The sequence below is a fragment of the Myiozetetes cayanensis genome, unplaced genomic scaffold (genome assembly GCF_022539395.1).
Source record: "Myiozetetes cayanensis isolate MyiCay16 unplaced genomic scaffold, myiCay2020 scf1, whole genome shotgun sequence".
Classification (NCBI taxonomy): Eukaryota; Metazoa; Chordata; class Aves; order Passeriformes; family Tyrannidae; genus Myiozetetes; species Myiozetetes cayanensis.
The window spans coordinates 2,909,185-2,926,120 of record NW_026086604.1 but is presented as its reverse complement, the minus strand read 5'-3'; the positions used below and the strand labels follow the sequence as shown (position 1 = coordinate 2,926,120).

The window sequence follows — 16,936 nt, the reverse complement described above, 5'->3', positions numbered from 1 at the left end:
AAGCAGTCCCAATCCTCTTCATTTGTGTTCTGCAGAGAAGGGAGACTGAAACAGGAGTCTGAACTGGGTGTACAGAAAAGGGAGTCTGAAATGAATCCTAGAAGCATGTTCAGTTGAGGATTGCAGCCATTAACAAAACCATACCAAAAAATAACGGGCTGTTTTCCTCATGGGACATAAAACCACCCAATTTCAAGAAAATCTTAACAGGAAAAAAAAATCAAATCAGCCCTTCTTTCCTACTCAAGAAGCTGTTTAGTACACAAATCCTGTTCACTTGTCACTCCTGATGTATTTGGCTGCTCAGGTTTAGTTTGTTTGTCAAAAAGATGTATTTCAGAAAACATTTTGCATGTTCCAGTCTCAGCATTTAGAAAGGAAATTTTAGAGAAGCCAAGTTTAGTAACACATCTGTTACTGCTTTCTGACATTTTCTGAGGCTTGGCAGCTCAAAAAGCACTGGCATCAGTTTATAAAAAATAATCCTGCTCAAATTCACCACTGCTGGCTGTTTACGCTGATTCTTACACATTCCAATAATCCCAGAACAAGAGCATGGAGTGAGACAGGCTGGCAGTGCCTGGGATCAATTTGTGCTGAACATACTGCTCTGATGGCAGGTTTTGAATTTCATGCTTAGATAAACTGGGCTGTTTCTGTACTTTCTCAAAGCACCTAAAATAAGGGTGACTTATCCCAGCCGCTGGGGCCACCACAACATGGATTCCCGCTCTTTACTACAGGCTTGACAGGGCTGTTTCCTGAAGGTTAGAAAGGTAACAGGAGCCCCCCAAAGGCAGGAACAGCACACAGAGGGATGGTTTTGGAAGTGACTGACATCCTCAGGAGCAGTTCTGTGGACACCAACTGCAGCAGGGGCAGGATACTGTGTTTCACAGCAGCATCTCTGCTACACAACTGCTGTCAAGGTTCAGTTTTGGCTTTATTGCCTATTTATGGAGATGAAACAACACATCAGGAAGCATCTCAATCCCAGGTCAGACAGCCCATTTCCCCTCTTCCTTATTCCCCAGAGCTAGTAGGATTTGAGGAGCCTGAGTGCTGCAGCAAGAGCTCTTTGAGCACCACAGTTCAGACAGGTCTCACCTCCCTCTGACCGAGAACAAGAGACTTTGGTACCACTCGAGTTAACTGGGAACCCTGGGTGTGCTCCTTCCTGCTGAGCAGGGAAGGGAGGCTGTGTCCATATGGGACATCTCATACGCTCTTCAAGCTCACCTGGGCAAGGCTCTAGGTGAGGAACATGCTGAATCACAGTCATGGAGGACCTGAGCCCACCAGCTACCTCCCCACCTCCCTGCAGAGCTGCCAGGGCAGCGTTTACTTTGGGGCGTTTGGTCGCCTCTGCTTTCCAGGGTTTGGACTTCAGGAGCACCCAAGTACCTCAGAGCAGCAATGTTTGACTCTCTGAGGGTGTCTCAGGTGGCACTGAGCAATGTACCTTCACGCCCTCGTTGTAGCTGTCCACGGGGTTGTTCAGGCTGGCCAGGCTGCCCAGGTGTCCGGGGGCTCCAGGGCGTGGGGGCTTCTTTGGCGGAGCTGCGTGATCTGCTCAACAAAGACAGTTCACACTTTTAGGGGACCAACGTGCCAGATGTACCTGCACCACCCTGGTCTGTCCATGCTGCACGTGCTCTCCTCTACTAGCAGAGGAGATGGACATCTTTATGTGTCCTGCAGCGAATCCACTGTTTGTAGGAGCTGCACTTTGTGAGAATTTGACTGTTTTACAGGATACTTCGGAATTCCCTACATGGGGCAACTGCTACTGCTCCCAAGCACACCTGCTCCACCCCTGAGAGCTTCTCACCCCTCAGTACCAACATGCTGTGTGTGTCTGGGAAAACTGCACTTCTTCCTGGAAGGAATCCTGGGTGTGATTCACTTGAGACTGGGAAACCCAACTTTAGGTGTCTACTTCTGTTTTACATGTCTGAACTCCACACTGGGTGAAGTCCCACACTGACTCAGATTTCTCCAGACACTTCCTGCCTGTTGATCTAAACACTGCCCTGGCTTTGCTGACTGCATGTCTGGGGCCTGCACAAGGAATCTGAACACACACTGCACCAAACATCTCTGTGTAGTACCTGGAACTGAATCCACCCCCTGTATGGAAATACTGGCATGAACCTTTGTCATTACTGCTGCTGGAAGACTTGTAATCAAGGATTCAAGATGACAGTATATGAATTTACTGCTTACCTGGTTTACCCACAGGCTGATATATGTGCTGGTTACCAGCCTATAAAACAAAATAAACATTTGAAGTAGTTATTGCAGTGCTCACAGCTTTCATCAGCACTATCTCAAACACTGAGAGCAGCCAGTTCTCAGCACATTTTCCAACAGTTAAAAACACATCCCATTTCACCATCATCAGCCCCTCACTACAGGTCTGTTAGTTAAGGAGTAAGAAAAGAGTTTTCATGTATTTTGTATCACTCACAACAGCCCTGCAGTCACAGTTTATCCTTCCTCGTTACTCAAAGGTGGTGGGACAGTCACAGGCATTTCCAGCCTGTGATTCCACAGATTCAACTGCAGAGGTCCCAGTGGTGAAGGAGAAATGGTACTGGGGCCAATGGATGCTGGTTGCTTTTTAAGAGCACAGAGACAGGCCATTCCAAAGCGCTGGAAGTCAAGCAAGCAGGGCAGAGCAGGGATCTTCTAGAACTCATGTGAACAAAGGAAGTGTACAGACTTTGGAATCAAGGACAGGTGACAGGGACAGGTGACATCCCTACAGAAATGCTGCTCCCCACTGCAGGGAGAGGATTTGTGAAGTCAAAGCTCGACCACATTTCCAGCTGGACAAGCACAACAAAAGGGGCTTTTTGAAAACCCCAACAGCTAAAGGAGAATAGAAATAACATTGGTCTGTTGCTTGATCAGGTTGGTCACCTCACAAATAGGGACACAGGCGAAGTGGAGTCATTCAGTCATGTCATTAAGTTTGATTTGTGCTGCTAACCTAAATATTTCAAATCTGATAACCCCAGGGGAAAAGAAAGGGGGCAAGAGAGGAAGGAGAGTAAAATCCCACTAAGACAATGCTTGCACTTCTACTTCCAGAAAATTATGTCTTGAGAGTATATGTGAAAAGAATGTGATCAGTCAGGAAATACTGAAATGTGTGTGGTAACTCCTCATTTGTGTCCCTGCCCGATTTCTCATCCTCTCGATGAGAAACTGAAGTTGACTCACAGCAGCATGAGGCATTTCCCACTGCAAATGCAGTCAGAGTTATGTTCTGAACCTACTGAGAATGATAAAACTGTAAAATCAATTTCTGGAACCAGAAGTGTAGTTATCATGAGTTAAGAGTCTCCTTAAAACTCATTTTGTCCATGATCACCAAATGTTTTCTTCACACTCTTCCAAATGAGGTGTGAAATTGTACAGCCTCCTCTGGGCAGACAGGACTTCCCCTACAAACAGTTTGGGATCTGGGGGCTGTAACCTGTGACATGACCTCAAAATCTCCAGGGCATCTCAAAACATCTTCAGGAGCAGCACAGAACTTGCTCTTATATAAAGATGCAACAATATCCAAGGCATAACAGTAACTAACAGTATTGTCCAATTTCATGGAAAAAAAATCTTAGGAGCTTCCAGACATGAATGTCTCCAGGGACCATCCTGCAGTCTGTCAGTTATACACTCATTCATGACTGTGCTTTGGCTGCAAATGCAGGAAGAATCCCTAAATTCTTAAGTGGTGAAGAAATGCTGAAGCCAAACCAGGAGTTTACAATCACATCCCAAATGAACCAGGAGAGTGAATTTAAAATACTCACTACTTTAAAGGTGACCTCTAGGGAAAAACAGGGCACTATGAAGCACCAGGTTTGTGTTATTAACAGTTTGTGTTATTAACAGTCCCTAAACTAATCAGTATGACCCAGAGATTCCTATGGCAATTAAACAATTAGAGAGATGGTATTAGTTAAACACACAGGAGTTAAGCCACTAAAAAAGGACAACCGAGCTGCAGCTGCTGTCTGGGAATAAAGGAATGGCTGTGGGATTTATTCCCATTGTTTCACAGAGGATCATTTACCCCAAACAGATTTCTGGGTAATACAACAGCAACATTTACATTCCTTGCGAGAAAACCCTTCAGATGTTTAAACAACTGCAGAAGTTACTTTAACCCTGCTTCCTGTTGACAGAACTTGCAGAAAACAATCCACATTCGTAAATAAAAGCCCTGATTCTACAGCACATGACCACTTGAAAATTATTGCAACACATTTAGGGAAACATTTTAGTATTTGTTTCAAAAACAACTCTAAGGCTAGAAAAAAAAACCCACACCAAAAAAACAAACCCCCAAACCCCCAAAAACTGCTGCACGAGCCCGTTTGCCGTGGCTGCCGTTCCCACTGAAGCTGAGCCTCTTGGAAAAGTTGTACAACCACGTAATAATAGTGGAAATATTTAGCAAAAACTTTTAAGTTATCTCCAACAACCGAGACCGGGTATGACACGTTCTCACCAGGAAACTGGAGGAAAAGATCCCCCATATACTCACCGGGCCCTGGAGACCTCCATCCTCCCGGTCGATGCTGCCCCTGGAGAGCCGCACGTCGGGTTTCTGAAACAGAAATCAAACATCTCACCCCGTGCTCTTCTTACCCCTCGTGCCCTCGGCTTAGAGGCATTGAAAAAGACGGGAGAATCCTGTTAAAAGCACACACTGACAAATCCCAGAGGTCGTTTCATCCCAGCTGCTCCCGCTCCTCCACCACCCGCCCCCAGCTGAAAACACCCCGATGAATATCCATAGTACCATCGCCCCAACACAACACTGGAAAATCTGCATTTTAACTTTCTCAAAGGCAGCAAAAGCTGTGGTTTTCTTTTAAAAAAAAAAAAAAAAAAAAAAAAAAAAAGAAAAAAAAAGGAGAAAAAAAATCGTTTGGTTCCCAACAGCAAAATTCCAACCACAGGATGAGAAACGCTGCGCATAAATTCCCGCTTCCTGCCCCAGGATGGCTTATATGTACTTGGCTCCCTCTCCGAGCCTGCAAATGGGGCCAATTGCTGGAGCTCTTTAAACACTCCATTGGATAGAGCAAGCTAACAAAGCCATCCAGATGCCCTTTTCTCCCCATACGAGCAACAAAAATGTCTATTTTATGTTTTAAGTGCAGAAACCCGGGGATTGGTTGTCCTAAAAAAGTAAAAGTTAAACCACCCCCCCCTTTTTTTTTTTTTTTTTTTTCTTTTCCCACAAAGAAACTGGTAATTTTTCTCATAGAATATCCCAAGTTGGAAGGGATCCACCAGCATCACTGGGTCCATCTCCTGGCCCTGCAGTGGAAAACCCCACACATCTCCCCAGCAAATCCAGGTAGGCTGTGTTTATTCTTCAAGGACAACGTTTATTACGTGGAAAGACAAGGGAATGGTGGATGTGAAACCAAGGTTAACCCTGATCTGCCGACACAAGCTCAGCAGAACGAGAGCACGTCTCTGGTGCACAAATTCTGTCACTTAAAACCAGAGGATTTAGCTGACTCTCCTCTGAGACTGGATGGGGAGTTAATGAAAAGGGATAAAATTAACACCTACTGCAGTGTAAATACAACTCCCTTCATATCTCTGCATGTATTTATACATAAAATGCTCACACACAGCATGAGAAGGAACGTTTTTTATTTAGAGAAACGTAGGCGTGTGAATACTGAGTGTAACTAAACTGACCTCATGTCCTTTCAGGGTTAGTCTGGGACGGGCAAATATATCCTTGTCTTGTTTAAAACTACTCCCTTTCCTCCTTTTAAAAACCCTAAAGAATAATGCCAACTCACATATCCTGCTAAGAGACTCTAAAAAGCAGCAGGGCAGAAGGAACTCGCAAAGATACACTAATATTGATCTTTTGTCATCAAAATACTCCAGTTGTGATTTCAACTTGTCAGCAAGGCTTATACTTGGGATTTTCATTCAGTCTTTGCAGACTGAGTGAGCAACAGCCGGAGATGGTCGCTGCCTGAAAGAACTTGCAGATTAGAAATAGAGAAATCCTATCAGACAGGGAAATATTTAACCCCATAAACTTTTTTCATCTTTTCCCAACATCCTCCTCTGCCCCATCAAAACCTGGATAGTCAGGAACACAAGGAACAACAGAGAAAACAGAGAAATAACATACTTCTGTGTCCGAGAAAAGGCCAATTACATATTTACTGACTTTAGTGCTCTAATAAATTCTAAGAGCTCCCATTTTAGTAAATGATATTGTGATTTACTCATTTGTGTAGCTGTGGAAATTTCAGAAGACCAGTTATTTTACAGTTAAGGTGATTTGGATGATCACACTCCCACTGTATTTTAAAGTACTACTTAGCAGCAATTCCAGTGGCAAAAACTTCAACCTGAGCCCCTCATGCTGGCATGACAGCAATGCACTGCTGAATTTTTAATACTGAGAGTCTTTAGTGCAACGTTCTCTCGGTCAAAAATCAGCCTCACACCAAAACTGAGCTGTCCTGGACTTCACACACCACTTCACAGCCCCAAAGCACTGCCATGATTCCAGTCCCTGCCACGGCTGCCATCCCAAAAAACAGAGAGAAGGAGATCTCTGGTGTTGTTAAAACCTTGCAGAGAAACAAAATCCTTCACAAAGTAAAGGGATCTTTTCTTCTAATAAATACTCTGATATCTGAAATCTTTGGAAATGTCAAGAAGATTTTTCAGATGGATCCGCAGCGCTGACAAACAGGGACATAATCTACTTTATTTCCAGTATTTCTGGCTACTTGCTAAGAAAAGAACATGCAAGCCTTGGCGTTCTCAGGACATGTCGAATTTTAATGTCTTGGTGGGATTTTCTCAGGCTAAAAATTAAAATCTTATTTTAGCAACAGTTCACATCAATTATCCTTGAATTGCAGTTCTCAGTGTCAAAACAGGACAAAACCACAACTATGTGGGAATTTCAGAAGAAAAAAAAAACCCCAAATCCAAGCATGATAAAGAAACTATGTGAGTTATTTCTTCTTAGCCTGTCCCAGAAAGGACTATAAATTTCTCAGTACAACACTGTTCTGTCTGCTGAGGAGGCACTAAAAGGCACGAACATATAGATTGTTATTTATATGATTAAAAGTAATGCACATAACATCAGTACAGTCACAAAGAAAGGTTCAAACTGGAAGCCCCACATAAATGAGGGAATTAAACAGGCCCAAAAGAAGAGAAGTGCTGTATAAAATGTTCAGAGATGTTTTCAAACGTGTTTCTAGTGCAGCTTCTCCCCCTCCACCTCCACATGCCCCGGACAGAGATTGCCTCCTGCAGTGACCTGTATCAAGCTTTAGTGCAGCGATGCTTTGTGTCCACTTCAGCTTTCTGGAAACTAATTTGGGTATTTCTGTCCTTCTTGGAGATGCTCATCTCCAAAGCACTTCTATCAAGAGGGCATGAAAGCCCACAAGTTTAATGAGTGCCCATTAAAGCTGCCAGACCATTGTGCTGTATCCCCATCCCCTCCCTGCCAGGAGCTGGGAGGGACTGTCAGTCCTGGATTCCTAAAAATCAACCCCTTCACCAGTTCTCACCTCCCAGTGAATGTATTTGGTACCATTTAAAATTAAGCACTTCTTTACTCTTCAGGTTTTTACACAACAGATTCATTTTCATTCAGGAGCTTCCCGTGAGGAGAGACCTGTTTGTTTTCTCTTTTTACAGCAGAATCTCAGAATTCTGGACTGTGTTAGGGCTGCAGCTTGGAAACAACATTTCTGTCTCCTCTCAAGCACTGACTAGGCCCATGTTCTCCAAGGACCAGTTTCAGGCAAACTGCTTACACTGATAACAACCTCCCCAAAGACTGGCACATTTCCATTTCAATGCCACTGCAACTTAATTCCCCATCTGGGGTGTCCCTTCCAGCACACATCAGCACTGTTTATCCATGTCCTAACGTGCTGTGAGTTGTGTTTTCTCCCTGTAGAAGCAGCAAAAAAATTTCAAGTCGTGAGCAAGTTGCTGTTACTCTGGGGAAACAAAACTTGTGCTAACAGAAAGCCCACAGAGTGTTTTTGTCTCGTTGAAGTGGCTTACATTAAATGTTTTGCAGTTGCTCCCCTGTGAGTCCAACTCCCAGCAGTACAAGTGGGATGTGCTGTAGAGCCTGAAGACTGGGTAAATAGAGCTGCTTTTGGAAGCAGACAGTTTACACTGAGAATGTTACAGATGGTTACATAAGTTAAATATTAAATATTTTTGCTATGTAAGTTAAATATTAAAATCTGGCTGTCCTCTCTTTGTTCTTCTCTGTGCTCAAAAGGGCAAATATTCTGAAACCCTCCTGAAGGAAGGAGGTCCAAGACTTCTTCCTAAATCAGCTGGAGTGAAAACAGGGAAGGCACTTCTCCCAAAAGCAGAAATGTCAATAGTCACTCACTGGAGGACATGGGCCAAGGAACATGTGTGTGTGTGTGTAATTTGTGGCTTATTTCTATGCTGCACCTTATTATATGGACCTTAATGCCTTAATAAATGCCTTATTTTTATGTGTTTGGACTCTTGTGCATGAGCTGTGGATATCCTTCAGGAGCTCTGCAAGGTTTCCAGGAGTGACTCCCCACAATGACTCTTTTACCACCGTTGATTCCTCCAGGGCTGAACTCCCAAACCCACATTCCTCTTCCAAGAAACACCCATCTATAAATGGAAGATTCCCCTGACACACATCCTGCCATGAGCTCAGAGACACCCTTTGCCTATCAGCAGCTTGTTCAGCTTCTGCCACGGGGTATAAATCTGCAAAGGGCATTCAAGTCTGAACCCCAAAGTCTCGAGAGACAAAATGTTATTGGGGAAAGAAAAAGAATTGAAGTCCCTTCCAATTCCTCACCAGAATAGATGTAATAGAGATGGTGTCTCCTTGGAATAAAACTAACACATAATGAAAACACACTCTTCCAAACATATGCCAAGACTGTACTGCAGATAAAAGAATAATCAGCAAGATTCTCCTCAACACCAATCTGGGCTACGATAAACATCCCAATGCTCCACAGACTGAATCAAAACAGAGCAAACACTACAAATATTTATCATTTATTCTGCAGGAAAACTCAGGAAGTTCTCTGCAGGAAGTTCCCACACAACCTACTCCCACCTGAAATGTCAATGCCTCATTCCCAATAAGCACATTAATTCCACAAAAAGTTCTTGACCACCTTGGAAGTTTTAACTGCCAATGAGATGAGTTTGACCTCTTGGGTTGTGTAAGTCACAAGCAAGTGGTGCCACTCAAGACTGGAAAACTAATGCCTAAATTAGGGAAGAAATTTTCCTTTCCCCTCCCTCTCTTCAGCTTGTAACAAACTGGACAAAGCAATCTGGGGACAGTGGTTTCTTTACTGTCACCCAGTGTCAAACTGCAAACTCCCAAGTGGATTTGAAGGAAACCAGTTTTAACATCCCTGTATCAAAAGTAACTTCTTAACCCTGGCACAACACAAATCTCTGTATGTCCTGGACATGGGGGCATCCATCAGTAGCTCTCAAAAGGTTTATCCTACCTTGGTTGTGTTCACAGCAACTGGCTGCCTGGAACAGTTGGGAATGCCAAACATAACTGAACTCCTGAGAGACTAAAACAAGTCAACTGGAAAGGAATGAGGTCTTGGTAACGCCTACATACAAGACCTGCTCTCCCTTCCTGACCTCTGGCTTCCTGGGGAATAAAGCATCCACTCTTGTTTTCAAGGAATTCAATGTCTTGGCTTAAAGATCCCTAAAAGACCATGCCACGTTCTGTGAGACAAACACAACCAGCAATTTTGGTGTCTAAAGTAAAATTAATTCATTTTGTACAACTAAGATTTTCCTGGAGCCCAGCTCTAGACAGTGCAGGGAACTCTTCCAGAGACCAGAGACTGCTGTCAACTTCTGCTTTAAGTGGAGAGCTCATTTATCCAAATGTAGCTTCCATAAGACACTCATGGCACCTGCATGGATAAAGGCATGTTTGGCAAACAGGTACAACATGAGAGACTTCCAAACTCAAAACATCCCCTGAAATATGCTCGAGATCAAACACATGACTGATGAATTATCCACCTGTCCCACCAGGCTCAGGCACCCACAGGCTCCCCAGGAGCCTGCACAGAGTGACCTGCTACTGCCACCTCCTACTACCACCTTCTGCTCCACCTGCAGCCCATCAGCCTCGAGTAGGAGAGTTTTAACACAGAACTTGAATTCTGACGACTGGGAAGCCAGAGCTGAACTGAAAAACATACACCAGTGGCACTGGCAACAAGGAAGTACAACTCTTAGCACAGTCAGGGACCTTAGATGGCTGATTATCCCTTTTTCAGGAGTAGAGTACCCATGGATCCATCTCCTTTGGAACTAGACAGGCAAACTCCAGATGGGAACAGAATTTTATCCACAACTTCCCACACATAAACACTGAACTGGACAGAATGAGATTCACCAAAGGTCACAGATGTTCAAGATACCTGCAGTACAGGACTCACTAGCTGAACACTTAATTCAAAACCTGCTTCCAACTCCCCATTTAGCAGTGACTCCTGCGCCCAGCAAACCTTCTCATTTCACAGAAATGACCACACTTAGCAAGCTGCAATAAAAAAAGGAAACAATTAGAAGGAATTAAGAAGCACCACGAAACAGAGGATTACCAGGAATCGTTCCTCCTTCTCCAGCCAGCGCTGATCCTCCTCCATCTCTTGCTGCTGTCGTATCAACCTCTCCTCCATGAGGTGTGTGGGTAGAACCTGGCTCATCCCTCGTATGTCCATGGTGCCTGAATCCTACAATCCAGGGTTAAGTTTATTCACAGTCTCACAACTTAAAATCTGTACAAACAGCTGCAAGAACTTATAGCTTATAAAGGAAGAGATTTTTTTAGAAGCCCAAATGCGCATCAGCAGCCAAGCAGAGTTCCTTGAACTCCACATAAACTGAAGCAGAGCAGCAGAAGAAACCCTTTCCAGCTCCAAACATTTTATCTGCCTTGGTCCTAAGTCACTGCAAACAAACAGATTTGAAAGATTCTGTTCTGGTTTTCAGCAACATTGTCACTACTTGTATTGCACTTCATTTGAGTTGGACAACAAAACCAGATTTATCAATTTTGTTTTCTTGGTCTTGAGCAATAATGTAACCATCCAGTTGTTAAAAGCTGCAAGATACACTTTTTTTTACTCAAAACAAATATGCTGTTCAGTGTCAGCCAACACTTGCAAAGCATGTCACAAAAACATTTTTTTCATGAATTTTTGAGCAAGTATTTATGCTTGTCTTAAAGCTTACAAATACTCCACATACCATATCCCAATGTTGCCTGGGTATCATTACCAAATTAGTGTTTTTAAAGAAGCCAAGGGGAATTTGGTAACAAACTTCCCTGTATTTAACAGGTAAGTCTCAGCTATCACTTAAATATTTATCAGAAGAACAGGGAACAGAGCTGGTTAGAGAAGAAATGGATTTAAGACAGAGGCTTGGACAAAGTGAACCTCTGTGGAAGGAAAAAATGGAACAAAAATGTATTTAACACCGGAGAAAGGAAAAGAAATGACAGAAGGTTTGTTGCCTTGGAAACACTTTAAGTTTCCTACAACAGATCTACCTAAACAATAACAGCAATATAATTTATAATAATAATAATAATAAGTGTATTTAACTGTAGAGAACACAAAACCAGCCGTGCCAGCTCACAATACCTCCATGTTTGGTTGCCACACTGATATTTCCTGAGGCCGATGGTTCCAGGAATCCGCTTGATCCAAGAGAGAAGCTTGCCCAGGATAAATGCTGCCTGCCATGGCTGGTATCCCATGAGAACCAGGGTAGCCAGACACCTTTAGGGGGGCAAAAAAAAACCCCACACAAAGAAAAACAAAGGAAAAAACCAGAGATATTAATAAGATCTGTGCTTCCCCATAATTAGTAGCTACGTCCCCCCCCGACAGTAAAAATGAAAGGACAGAAATGACTCAATTCAGTCACTAAGAGGGAGGAGGGGAAGCAACATCAGAAGAAGGAAGCTGAGCCAAAACATGACAAAACCCCTCTTTTTTTAGTCTTTGATGATGCTATCATCGCTATTTTAGAATAACTATATATATTAATATATAGAAATATAAGCTTTGGGGATAACTACAACTATTTGAGGGTGCCTATCAAACCAGCAGCGTTAGAGTGTGTTCTAACCTCTTCAGTCAAGAAGATCAAAGTCCCCTGAGGACAAAACTAAATCTATAGATACATATTTAAGAGTTACACAGGCAGAGCTCATGTTCCAGTTAACAGGAGCCTGCAAACATCACCCCACAGAGCCCCATAAAAATGCACCCCCTGCTGTATGATACAGGCTTAAACCCTGACTGACACCATGTAATTAGTGTGCTTAACTGCATGGCCTGGGAAGTTCTCCACAGGAAAATCCAAGTCGTTTTAATGAGCCTGAAGTACTTGTTAAACCAAGAAAAACCTCCCCCTCTGCATGGAAAAAAAAACCCCTTGACCGAGATGCCTGTAAATGGCTGAAGCCTTGAACAAACAGAAAACTGACTCAAAGCCCTTTAATGAAAAGCTTTTGGTTTAGATTTCTTCAGCAGTGTCAGGAAGAAAAGCAAAACCTCTGAGGATACAAAAGGTGAAGCAGCCATCGGGCCAAGAGAAAATAAAATATCAGTGATCCCAAGGAAAGTCCCCCGTTTTATAAGATGAGTAATTTCATAGCTCAGCACGAACGTTAACAGAGCACCACATTCCTTCAATAAATATGGAAATGGCTGATGTGTTTTACTGCACTTTTAGGAATCTGAACACCACATCAGATATGGAAATATCTGCCATCTGGAGTAAACTTACCAGGCTCAGTTTGGGTGCTTTTTTTTTTCTGATGTAAAACAAAACTCATTGAGCAGAACTGGATTAAAATAAACCACGTAAGAAGTGCATCAATCCCCCCAGCTGCAGCTGAGATAGAAACTCACATCTGAAATAAACCCAAAAACATTCACAGGATTGATTGAATGTAGTACCTGGTAATGATTTGGCTGTACCATATGCTGTGGACTTGGATAAAACCCTTCACTGGATCTGGGACTGGGGTAACCAGGTCTACTGGGCTGCAAACATAAAGGGATTTTTGGAGTCTTTAGAAACAGAAAACTCAAACCAGAAAATTACTTTTCAGTGAGACGAACATTTACAGGTGGTGATCCCCAAAGCAAACTCAATAAAAAACCCCTAAAATAGATTTTCTACAATTACTAACATTTTTTTTTTAAACAACTGAAAAAGTTTTCCTCCAAATTTGCTTGGAAATGGATGCAGCTGGATTGTTTGCTTGGTATGTTGATAAATAATGCTTGCTGTGAATTCTCTGTTCATTTAATTGCTGGCACTAAGTGACCCACTCTGTGCTGTTTAACTCTGGAGAGGACATCAGCTAAGAACATAATTCTCAAATCCAAGTTCCCAGGTGCAAATACAGCATTGTTTCCAAATTTTGGTGTTAATTTGTTGCTTTTGTGACTGTTCCCAAAAGCAAATTCTTTTGCTTCAGTCAGAATAACACAAACCAAACTGGTTTGTTTAGCATGACTCTTTCCAAGTGCTATTCTGAGGTATAAAGTTAGTTCTGATAGTTAACTTCTCTGTAACTAATTGCCTCAACAAGGAAGGTGCTTCTGATCAGATTCTGAGCCTCCAAAAGTGTATTTGAGGGGTGTTTTTTTGATAAGGAAACACCCAGTGCTGCTGGGTGTTTCATTACTTTTATTAATTTACATTAATTTATCATTACTTTATGAAAGAAGTCATTATCAGTCTGGACCAGGATGTTTTCTGTCTCTGGTTTCTAATAGAAGTATCACTGTGAGATACAAGTAATGTCATAGTATGGATTGTGATAGCTGTGAATTATTTTGAGAAGGTGTATTTATTTGAGAAAACGCGTGAGGCTGCAAATATAATGGAGTTTAAGACCTATAACAACACAAAACTTTTATAATGAATCGTGGGAAGAATAAAAAAATTAGTTGTCAGCATTAGAAAATTAACAATCATTTAAGAGACACTTAAAAAAACCTACAAAATTCAACTTTTTCCAATGCCATTATTACGCACATCTGCATTTCACACACAAATAGCGAACAGAAAACCCAACCAACACCTGCATCACAAATACAGGGAGGACACACTGACCCCCTCAAAAGAGACATCCAGTGGTAGAATTAACTGCAGCCTTAACACACCTTGGGTCAGGTGTTTTGGTTTATACATCACACACAAAGCTCCAGTGATTATAATTTCACATACAGTGCAGCTCACATATTACACTGGTAAAAGGTACTTATTCTATCTGGATTAGCCCCAGAGCTTCAAGACTAAACAAATTCTTCAAACAAGGCTGTAACAATCAAGCAGCATATTGTTCCAATTTACAGAGTTTATCTGCTTCTGTAACTTGGAACACTGTCTATTTAGATAAACACCAAATCCTGCTAATTCATCTCAGGTGTCTGAACAGCTCTGAAATGAAAGCAACAATTCCACTGCCCTTATTCCTGGGGTGCCACAGAGTTATCAAAATGCAGAGCTAAGCTGGGAAATCTACCAGGCAACAACCTGGCCATGGGGAAACAGAAGAAAATAAAAATAAGTTGCCTTCCTGTGAGTTTTGGGGAGTGTGTGCAGCAGAAGGTGCTGGAATCATTATCAGCTCCAGAGCCTGCGTATAAAGCTCCAGGAATTCACCACAAACTGATCAGACAATACTCCACATTACAGTGGTGACGGCACAGAATTCTTCAAAATACAGGCTCGAGCCTTCAAAATAAAATGCACAAATATCTCTGAGGAGAAGCAGACAAGTCACTGAGAGGGGAGAGCGCTCAGGAACTGGTGAGGTTGGACTCCCACAGCTGCAGAACACATCAGTGACATCCAACCAGGACAGTAATGAAACAAAACCAAGTGGAAACTAAACCACGTAAGTTCCTTGGCAGTAAACCCCTAATTTTTCTGTCCAGAAGAAGGAAAATACAATTAGTTGATTTTTATCATCTCACCAATATGTTATAAATAAACTTCACAGTGGCCTGAGGGCTCACTAGCCAGTGCAGAGTGCTGTTAGAAAGGAAAAAGAAAAAAAAAAAAGGAAAGAAAACGCCAGGAAATAATTTTGTGGCAACTATGGTTGCCTATGGTTGCAACTATGGTTAAACAACAAGAAATAAAAATCATTAGTGAAATATCATAGCATGGATCAGTTCTAATCACAGCTTAAGCAGAACTGGGTCATTTCAGGATTCACAGATGATGACAAATCTGGCCAGAATGTTGTGGTTTGAACAAACCCATCAGAGGAGACTTTGCAGAAATAAACGGAATAAAAAGGGTTTTTTGTTTTGTTTTGGTTTTGGTTTTTTTTTTTAATACACGTAATTTGCAGTCTTAGCTACCTTGGGAGGAGCTTCATCTGATCCTCCTGAGTCCCAGGATACCGTGACTTGTCGCCTGGATTCCATTCTCATTCGTTCTTCTTGCTGCAGCTTCTCTTCCTCCAGTATTGTACTGAGAAAAACATATTGTAATTAAGTAAAACTCCGGTTCAGCGATGAACAAACCTCTCCCCAGAGCTCCTGCATTTTTCAAACTGATAAACTCTACTTAACAAAGTGACTGAGCACTGAAAAACAACCTCCTTTCACATCCACTGGTTCGGTTTCTGAAAACCAGTTATCAGGAAGAAATATTTCTGTAGGATTACCAGTGTGCCTTTGAAAACAGAAGCAGCATCAAATTTTCAGAACGCTGTGGCTGATCTTGCACAAAACTGTTTTTGCATTACAGTTCTTTTTATGTGCAATTAGACAGAGAAATCCTCAAAGACAATCAATCAAGCACTTACTTGCATGAAAGCTTATTCTTCACAAGAAAATATTATACTGAACTGCTGCAAAGGTTCAAAACAAACCGAAAATGTGCTTTACTGAAACTCAAGAGCTTCAGATCACTGGGATTTCCACCCCCCCCCTTTTTGAACAAAGCAGTCAAAAACCATTTTAAATACTTCTGCTCTCAGTCTTTAGCCCAGCCAGGAACACAATTCAGCAAAGCAATTTAGCAAAAACAGAAAGATCTGACAGCGTTCACTCAGCTTCTAAGCATTCAGGTCAAAAGGCTGCATTTTCACAAAGTACAAGACAGTAGTAAAACCAGTTCGCTACTTACCACAGTCCTGACTATTACAAAGCCTGTTTGAAGCTGAACGTGCTCCTGCTGCCCCCACATCCAGCCTCCTCCCAGCTCTGCTATGTGGCTTATTAATGTTGGATATTTGCCATTCGAAAAAATACTCAGAGTGAAGCTTTGAAAGAGGGAGCTGCCAATTCCTTGGAGCTGCGCGCTACAGGGACAGTCTGGAGATGTGAGCGGGGCACGTCATTCCCGTATCGCCATCCCCAGTGCAAAGATAATCCTGTGAAGGAGCTATTCCCAGCTCCTTTATCACCCAGGAGTTTCCAGAAACAAAGCTAGGTTCTGAGTTTATAATCTCCTGTTCAGTCTGCTAAACAACCACCCAGAATTACTCATGCAGGGGGATGAGATCAACTCCAGCAATCTGTTCTCATCGTGGAACTTTTACTGCTTATTTCAAGACTAAATTCCTGCTGGAGACGAGAACTTTGCTTTTCCTTACTCAGCCAAAAAATAAAAACCCAAACTATGCCACTTCTGAAAAGCAGAGAAGTCATCTCGTCTCACGGCAGCTAAATCAAGTTTATAAGTATTGCTGCAATTTCAATCCATCACTGCTGAAGTAACACAAGAATGTGGAACAAAAACAAAATCAGTCAAGTTATATGCAAAAGTCATCCTGCTAGGAATACCACAGAAA

The 16,936-nt window shown here is 42.4% G+C and overlaps 1 protein-coding gene across 9 annotated transcripts in view; it reads right to left on the bottom strand.

The window, feature by feature from the left end:
- Positions 1–16,936, bottom strand: part of PTK2 (protein tyrosine kinase 2) — a 188,481-nt gene that overhangs the window by 4,920 nt on the left and 166,625 nt on the right. For all 9 annotated transcript variants that reach the window (XM_050330652.1, XM_050330596.1, XM_050330607.1 and 6 more), the window contains 7 exons: positions 15,498–15,609; positions 13,071–13,157; positions 11,745–11,882; positions 10,698–10,829; positions 4,559–4,621; positions 2,227–2,266; positions 1,463–1,569 (listed from right to left, as the gene is read on the bottom strand). In XM_050330652.1, coding sequence (XP_050186609.1) covers positions 1,463–1,569; positions 2,227–2,266; positions 4,559–4,621; positions 10,698–10,829; positions 11,745–11,882; positions 13,071–13,157; positions 15,498–15,609 — 679 coding nt within the window. The remainder of the gene's footprint in view (positions 1–1,462; positions 1,570–2,226; positions 2,267–4,558; positions 4,622–10,697; positions 10,830–11,744; positions 11,883–13,070; positions 13,158–15,497; positions 15,610–16,936) is intronic.